At 46.3% G+C, this 9,317-nt stretch overlaps 1 protein-coding gene across 2 annotated transcripts; it reads left to right on the plus strand.

Annotated features, from left to right (window-relative positions):
* The first annotated feature begins 1,643 nt into the window (after positions 1–1,643).
* lman2la (lectin, mannose-binding 2-like a) lies at positions 1,644–9,050 on the plus strand. 2 transcript variants are annotated; one of them, XM_036529044.1, is made up of 9 exons: positions 1,644–1,841; positions 2,762–2,880; positions 3,421–3,538; positions 4,053–4,135; positions 5,072–5,104; positions 5,912–6,073; positions 6,664–6,778; positions 7,601–7,720; positions 8,276–9,050. In XM_036529044.1, the coding sequence occupies exons 1-9, from the start codon at positions 1,715–1,717 to the stop codon at positions 8,416–8,418; spliced, it is 1,020 nt and encodes a 339-aa protein (XP_036384937.1). In that variant the 5' UTR covers positions 1,644–1,714; the 3' UTR covers positions 8,419–9,050. The 2 variants fall into 2 exon arrangements, with proteins under 2 accessions (XP_036384937.1, XP_036384939.1); XM_036529046.1 differs by lacking the exon at positions 5,072–5,104.
* The last annotated feature ends 267 nt before the right edge of the window (positions 9,051–9,317 follow it).

Raw genomic sequence — 9,317 nt, forward strand, 5'->3', positions numbered from 1 at the left:
TCGTTACCCTGGATATATTTTTAAAAATATGTTCCTGATAATGTTCCTGGCTGGAGCCTCCTCCTGAATGTTTTAATGATTATTAAATGAATCAGTCAATAAATAAATCAAATGCAAATACAAGCACAACTAAATTTCTGTCGCCTTTTATGGCAAGAAAATCATCAACGTTTCCCCATGGATTGCTGAAGGTATTAATTCATTTACATTTGGTTACAAAACATGCACTTTTGTCAATTCTAAAAATGCCTTTCCTTTAAAAAGGGGGTCACTATCATCACTTTATCATCAGGACTACATAATACATGGTCTGCTGTGGTATCATGATATCACTCTAATTGCTGTTATGGATATTTATGCATATTACTGTATTATAAACAAATAATTACAATGAATCCAAAAGTAACGACAATAATAATGACAATCCCTCTGTGAAATAGCTGTAGTAACCCAGTCTTGCTGGTCAAAGCATTTTACAGCTTTCTATGTTAAATGTTAATGTTAACACTACTAACCGAAATATAGAAGAGTAACATGAAGTAGCTTCCGACGTGTACTGAACTCGACTACATCTGCAAAAGTCGTCTTTCAAGTCTGCGACAGCATTTTTAGAGGGTCCCTTGAATAGCGTCTTGCGTAATCCATGCTTCTCCGGAAGTCAACGAACGGGTTCGCAACTTGCTCGAAAGTCAAGAGATACTGTAGCTCCGATGCCGGTTTGGTGCCGGTTTGAACTTTACATTATGAATGAACTGTTTTCTCCGATTACGTTTTGATTCAGCATGGCTGATGAATATTAGTTTTTCTTTTGTGAAATTCGAGAAATCGCTGTATTACCATTTGACCTTAAGCAATAAAATATGGGGGAATCCTCTTAGGCAATCCAAAAAAAAAAAAAAACAAAAAACTTAGGCCCAGGTTATTTTGTGGAATGCAGCCAAGCCTATCCACAATATACAGTCCACGAACGTGCAAGAATAGGATGATCGTGTATTTGTACTCTCATCCATACGAGATGGCACAAATCCATGATGCAAAAGTTTAAAGGCAGCCTGCAGTTTCCAAACATTAAGACACCGTTTGCTACACAAATAGTTGTGCAGACATACAAAATGAACCGTCAAAATAAGGTTATGAAATTTATTGGGAAATGTCAATCTAATGTTTTCATTGGTATTCTCGTTGACTGGTAGACACTTAGATCTGAACCTTCTGCAACAATTCGCTGCAACACTTACATGCCTGCTGCATCACAATTTGTCTATGTAGTGAATATATGAATTAAAACACAAAAGATAAAAAAAATCTATGTGTATTTTTATCTGAATGACGGATACAATCGTTTAAGACGCATTTTCATCATATCACCTGTCAAATTATTTGCCACATTTCTTCTAGAACTGCGTCTGTACTAAAATGTATTGATAAAATGTGAAGTTCACATCAATTTAGAAACACTATGGCTTTCATACAATATCTTATCCTCCCCAGTTAACATCCCGCTATTCGCTTGTCAGTATTCCTCGGAATTGAGCAGCCCGTAATTTGTTTGACAGTCTATTAAACCAATAGGCAGAAGCTTAACAAGCAAGAAAACCAATGGTAACCGGAGTTAGGCGTGTCGTTTTATTAGGCGAGTAGAATGGCCGCCGCCAGGACGGAGCTGGGTGCCAGAAGCCGTATACCGTTTTTCCATATATTATGTTATGAGACAATGGCTAAAAACACACGCTGGATATTTCTATCTCTTCTTCTCATAGCAAGTCCATGCAGGAGCGACGATGGGCACGAAATGGAGGAGTTTCTGAAGAGGGAGCACTCGCTAACCAAACCATACCAAGGTAGCATCACCTCCGGGCATATTGGTTTTTTCAAACCGGCAAACTGTCTTAGTGTAGCTGACACGAACGTACTAGCGAGCTAATTATGTATAATGCTGCTATTAAATATCATATAATCTGTCTGCAGAATATCTGCATACAGATCTGAATTGCATGTCCATGACCCATGATATCTCACGATTTCTGGGCGCCTTCCAAGGTTTAACCAGCTTGCTGGCAAGCTGTTTGTAGTGATCATTGAGCTGAGCATGCAACCTGTCTCATGTCTTGCTACGTTCTAAATTCTATATGTGGAGAGTTTCACCTTGTCAGACATACGAATCTCTTAAGTGCTGCGAACCCGTCCGCTGTCACAAAATCACACCAGTTAGCTAACACTAGCTGTCAGCGGTTGTATTCTTGATTGGAACGAGTATCCTGCCCAGTGGCGCAGTCATATTTTGTCAGGTCTTCGCTGGAAAGAGCATATTTTCATGCACGTCCTAATTTTACGGAACATACACATATTGCAAGCCTTCCGAGGCAAAATGTGAAGCTGCGAAAACCGTGTTCAAGAAAAGCGTGAACCGCTTGTAGCTTGTTTCTTAATAACAGTTGCCAAAGCCATGGTGATATTTAGGCAGGTGGTTGGCTATAAAGCTAAGCAGTTACATTAATATTTTTTGTAACGACTACAAGAATATTTTAGTATAGTAGCTGCATATAATTATGAAGGTATTACCTGTATAAGGTTGTTACCTTATTACCTTCATTCTTTATATGTACACGGTATAGGTGTGTGATTTGATACGTGATTTTTTTTTTCCAATACACAATTCAAATGCACAGTTAGCTCTCCAACATGTATGATGAATTAGACCAGGTTTTAATGTGCTGAGAATGAGTGTATGGCCTGACCCCATCCCCCCCTGTGTGTTCAGCTGTTGGCTCCTCCAGCTCCTCCCACTGGGAGCTGATGGGCGACTCCATGATAACCACTGAGCAGGTGCGGCTGACGCCGGACATGCAGAGCAAGCAGGGGGCGGTGTGGAACCGCATCGTGAGTATACCCGCTGACACCGATCCTCCCCCACACCGCTGTCGCCACCGACTGGGGTGTGCGGCACTGATGTCCCCAGTTTCATTACATTACATTGTTGTCATGTAGCAGGTGCTCTTATCCAGATCGACTTACATGTTATCCATTTATACAGGTTCAGTACCTTGTCCAGCAGTGAATTGAACCTGCAACCTTTCGATTACATGCCCTGCTCAAAGATGTTAGTCTTCCTGCTACTTCATTTCTAATGCAGATCGTTCTAGCTACAAGTCTGCTGTGCTGTGTGGTCCACCAGCAGTGACCTTAGTCCCTTTGGTGTGATTTTGGTGATAGACTTTTCCTTCTGGACTCAGTCAGCCTGTAAAGAGATTTTGACTGTTTCATGAGAAGCCACTGCAGGAGAGCTGTCCAAAAATTCTGGGATCTGCCACCAATATGAAGCTCTCTGTGCACCTGTCATATTGACGTGTGTGTGTGTGTGTGTGTGTGTGTGTGTGTGTGTGTGTGTGTGTGTGTGTGTGTGTGTGTGCGCGCGTGCAGCCCTGTCACCTGAAGGACTGGGAGCTACAGGTGCACTTCAAGGTTCATGGCCAAGGGAAGAAAAACTTGAATGGCGATGGACTGGCAGTGTGGTACACCAAGGAGCGCATGCAGAAAGGTAAAGTGCTGCCCCCTGCTGGCAAGTGGCTGAAAAATCACTGCAGCCTGAGGTCACCCCTTTGACTGACCAGCCCTGTATTTATCTTCAAGAATGAAATCCCCACAAGTTATTTTATTCATTAATTTATGTTATTCATGTTTTAGTTTTTTTAAAGTGGTTTCCCTCTCTGAGTGTTTCTGAATATGATTTTTTAAATCAAACTCCTGTAAGAAGACTCATTTGATGTGTAGTGTGTGTGTGTGCAAATGACACATCACATTTGAGTCTTTCCCTGGGTTTAGACCGAAGGTCTCTGAATAGCTTATGAGCCTTACTGCTTTGATCCAACATGAAAAATTCCAACATAAAAACGTGTTTGGTTTCGCTCTCATTCCATAATTGAATTTGCCAGTATGATAAAAAGACTTTGGTGTTTAACAGTTTATATTAAACACCGAATTCATGAAGCCTTCTGTAAGTATATCTTGTGGCACCACCCTTGAAATGACAATGCAGATTTGTGTCATTGCAGGCCCAGTATTTGGAAATATGGACTTCTTCACTGGGCTCGGTGTGTTCGTGGACACCTACCCCAACGAGGAAAAGCACCTAGAGGTACAGCTTTCTTCTCATAAGACAGGCCTGGCTCCTATTTCAGTTCATTTCTGCTTTGACAATCCTTGTCTTTCCTTCCAAAACACAGCCACATACAAGTAAATAGTCATGCCCTCTTACTGTCTTTGAAAAGTGGATTGAAGACGCTGTGCAAGTGTTTAATTTTAGAGAAACTGCTGACTCAGAAAATGTGGGACATTAAATTGTAAAAAGGACTCCTGACTGGTTTGCCCCGGCAGTATTGATCCTGCATTGATTGCCGTTCAGATTTAGCCGCTGAGTGTCTTAATGTTTGCAAACGCACAGGGGCATGTAAAGAATCAATGGTCATGTCTTATTCAGTTACCCTGTGGAGGTGCTTTTAAAAAAAAGTGTTTCGCCATTACTGGGAGCTTTTAAAACATATACATTTTTCAACCCGAGAGCTGAGGGGAAAGGACCTGATGTCATCCAACCCGACCCCCCTTTTGATGGTGTGCATTCCCCTGGCCGGGCGCACAGTAGATTAGTGGTAAAGATATCACTTTTGCTGCCAGAGGGCTGTTTCTTCCAATCCTGGCTGTGAGAAACTGTTGTTTTGCCTCATTTTCCCCCCGGAAAGAGCGTGCGGTTGTGTGAAATGCAATCTGGCAGCTCACAGCTCAGCCCTGTGGCAGGGGAGCGGGAGATCTTGCTTTGGGATTGCAGTTGGGATGTTGGTGGACTGCTCCACACCTGTTCCTTTATGCTGCAGGCAGAGCTGAGTGTGTGCAGTGGGTGAATGGCGTGGGTTAGACGGAGGTACGCTCTGTTGACTCAGCTGACGTGTCCGGGCACATGCGGTCTGTGTGCGGTCTGTGTGTGGTCTGGGTGCGGTCTGGGTGGGGCTCACGCGCCCTTTGTAAAGGGCCTGTTTTGTGACGTGCTCCATTGTTTTTGTGCACCCCATGGAGACAGGCGCAGAAGAGGAGGTACACCCCTCGCACGCAGGTACCTGCTTATGCCCCCCTCCCCCCCCAACTGCATGTGAAGAGCATGCAACCAATCTCCCCCCACCATATACCCCCCATTGTTTCTCCCTCCCAGGAGGCCATCCTGTGATGCGTGTCGTTTTCATTGGGTTGGTCCGTCTGTTCCGCAAAGACAAGTGTTTGAAGGGGGCTGATGATGTCATTGGCATGTCTGACGTGGTGGTCGTGGGTGTGCTGATGTAGTGATGGGATTTTGAGTGGGCTTCCTGAATGGGCGGAGCTTCCATGTGCTGTCAGTAACAGAATGCTTTGCTCTCCGCAGCAGAACGCTGTGATTGGTTGAATTCAGTCAGTCACCTGTGACACGTGATAGCTCCACCCATTTTAGGGGTTCACGAGACTTCACCCCATCACTGATGTGCTGCATGTGGGATGTGCTGGTGTTACTGCTGCTGCTAACCAGCACACGTCCTACTCATACTGTTCACCTGCTCCCCTCTCTCTCTCACCCTTCCTCTCCCTCCCTCCCCCTCTTTCTACCTCCATTTCTCTTTCTTTCCCCTCAATCTGCCTCCCTCTCTCTGTATCTCCACCTCTCACCTCCCTTCTCCCCCTCACTCCTCCTCTCTCTACCCTGTGTCTCTATCATTTTCCCCCCCATGCCCCTTTTCTCTACCACCGTCTCTCTTTTTCTCACTCCCCACTTTCTCCTCTCTCTACCTCCACCTCTCTCCCCCCACTTTCCTTCCTTCCCTCTCTCTACGTCCAACTCTCTCCTTCTCCCCCCCCCCCCCCCCACCTCTACCTCTTTTCCCTCTCTCTCCAGAGGATCTTCCCTTACATACTGGCGATGGTGGGGAACGGCAGTCTGGGTTATGACCATGAGCGTGACGGGAGACCCACGGAGCTGGGCGGGTGTACCGCCATGGTGCGCAACATGAACCACGACACCTTCCTCTTCATCAGATACGTGCGCCGCAGACTGACGGTGAGAGGCCCCGCCCCTCCCCAGGGACATACACGCAAATACACACACACACAGACACACACACACACAGATACATACACAAGAACATACACACGTGTGTATCTGTATCTGTGTGTGTGTGTGTGTGTGTGTGTGCGCGCGCGCACACACACACACACACACAGACACACACACACACACACACGCACACACACACACACACACACACACACACACGCACACACACACACACACACACACACACACACACACACACACACACACAGATACATACACAAGAACATACACACACACACACACACACACACACACACAGATACATACACAAGAACATACACACACACACAGACACACACACACACAGATACATACACAAGAACATACACACGCGCGCGCGCACACACACACACACACACACACACACACACACACACACACACACGTTTGTTTGCCCTTGTAAGCCCGCACTGAACTGGCGCTCCCAGTTAGTGTAGGGTGCAAAGGCAATGCTGCATGCATTAGGCCTGCTTCACCGTGCTACATTAAACCACTCCCACTCACGCCCCGCCCATTCCGTCCCCCTCCCCCAGATCATGATTGACATCGAGGGGCAGCACGAGTGGAGGGACTGCCTGGACATCCCGGGGGTGCACCTGCCACAGGGGTACTACTTTGGGGCCTCGGCCATCACGGGGGACCTGTCAGGTACTGTCCCTAATCGACATCATTCTTCTATCCTCTTTTTTTAGAAGCGGACATCGCATGATCAGAAATAGACTGAATCCTGGCAGGGCTACTTATTGTCATGCCTTTCTACCAGGAGGCTGTTGCATTGTTTGTGCTGATGTGGAGATGGGCCTGCTGTTATTCTGAGCAGCACCTGCTCTGCTTCCACACTGCATTCAACTCTATGCTGTGTCTCTGGCTGTAGCCAGTCCGGGGTGAAACCTGTTATCAGCACATTAAAAATGTAAAGAGACCATATTCTGCAAGCATGCGTTGGCTGGGCAAAATTTCAGTTTCAGGTTCAAGATAAAACATGAATTCTTTTCTATTCGTGTTACAGAGGAGACTATTTTGTGCAGTAAAACAGATGTTTAGTTAGACATTTCTGTTAAAAAAAACATGGCAAGAAAGATGTTTTCATTTTAAATGGAATATAGCCTGGTATCCTCTTTTTTGTGTTTTCGGAATGGCCGTGGGAAGATGAGGGTGGCAGGAATGGTTATCTCGGAGGTTCATGTATGAATACTTTGTTACCAGAATCTGTAATACGTTGGCATGCCAGTAGAGTTAAACTAACCCATATCTCTGTTTTCCAGCCCCCCTCTCTGTCTGTCTCTCTTTCTCTCTCCCTCTCTCTCTTATCTGTCTTTCTCTCTTTCCCTCTCACACACACACACACACACACACACACACACACACACACTGCCCCCTCCCTCCCCCTCTCAGTTTGGAATTGGAGAACAGTTCTGTATTCGTTACTGAGTAATGCGTGATGGTGGTGCTGCGTCTCTACTTGTGTAGATAACCATGACGTGATCTCCCTGAAGCTGTACCAGCTCACGGTGCTACGCAGTAAGCAGGAGGAAGAGGAGGAGGAGGAAGTCCTCATCCCCAGCGTGGACAACTTCGAGCTGCTCAAGAGTACGGCAGTTACACGAGAACATGGTCGCACACATACACAATTAACAATACACACAAACATTTAAATGACTGCTGCCAATCCACACACAGACACACACACACACACGTACACACACCCAACAATCCACTATCCCCCCTTCATACATACACAATACACAACACACACACAACATTTAACTAACCTGTGCCAACACACACACACACACACACCTACCTTATCTAAAAGAACCTGACCAATGATTTTTTTTTCCAAGGAAATCAGTAATCTGATTTAATCTGTTTTATCTCATCTTACCTCAACCCTCCCCACTACATCAACACACATATGCACACAAAATCACACACAAAATCCTCAACCTAACGTGTACACATAATGTGCCTACCTCCACAGACATACACATATACATGTACACATACACACATACACAAGCCTGCCCAATGCACATACCCACGCAAGCGTAAATCCCGACGCACGCACACACAGTTTCACCCTGTGATGTAAATGGGGTTGCCTCCTCACTGTTCTCTCTCTCTCTGTCCCTCTCACCCTCTCAGTGGACAGCGCTGAGCCCGGGATGAGTGGAATTGCCATCTTCTTCACCGTCCTCTTCTCTCTCCTGGGCTGCTTCCTGCTGGTGGTCATCGGGCTCGTACTCTACAGCCACTGGAACGAGAACAGCCGCAAGCGCTTCTACTGAGAGACAGAGAGAGAGAGAGCCGGAGGCCCCTGCTGCAGCCAGAGAGAGACTGTCAACCTGATGCACAGAGATACCGCAGTCAGAATTACTGACCCAAACCTTCACTATTGAGAGAGTGAGAGAGTGAGTGAGTAAATGAGAGTGTGTGAGAGAGAGAGAGAGAGAAAGAGAGAGAGAGAGGCTGACATCACTACTGCTGCCAGAGAGACTGCTAACCTGCTGCACCAAGATACTGCAGTTAGCGTTACCGACCCAAACCCAGTCACTACTGAGAGAGTGAGAGAGAATGTGTGAGTGAATGGGAGAGAGTGTGAGAGAGAGACCAACACCACTACTGCAGCCAGAGAGAGACTGTTAAACGCTGCACTGAGATACTACAGTCAGCGTTACCGACCCAAGACCAGTAACTACTGAGAAAGCGAGAGAGAGCGAGAGAGAGGAAGAGAGTCGTATTCGACCATTGCAACTGCACAGAAAGAAAAGCAAGTTGTGAGATTGGTTGCCTTTTAGCTCGGCTCTGTGGAAATCGGTGCAGGTCCCAGCAACTGATTCTGAGACAGTGAAAGGGCAACACCAGTGCCCTTCTCCCCACACACACACACACACACACACACACACACACACACACACACACACACACACACACACACGAAGCCAAGGATAAAGGGGAGGAGCCGAGGAGCAATCCATTCCTCATTCTCACTCTTGCATTCTCCTCCATTAAAAGACCTTTTTCAGTCCAGCCTGCTGAAAAGAGGTTGCTGGCTGCACCCAAACGTCACCTGGCCCCCAGATGAGCTGCTCCCATGGGGCCTGGCCTCTGTGAGTCACCAGCCTCTGGTGATCAGCGAATCTATCCATTCCCCTGGGAGTGGTCTTCTCTTTCTGTGCTCTGATGT

Source organism: Megalops cyprinoides, chromosome 5 (genome assembly GCF_013368585.1).
Source record: "Megalops cyprinoides isolate fMegCyp1 chromosome 5, fMegCyp1.pri, whole genome shotgun sequence".
Classification (NCBI taxonomy): Eukaryota; Metazoa; Chordata; class Actinopteri; order Elopiformes; family Megalopidae; genus Megalops; species Megalops cyprinoides.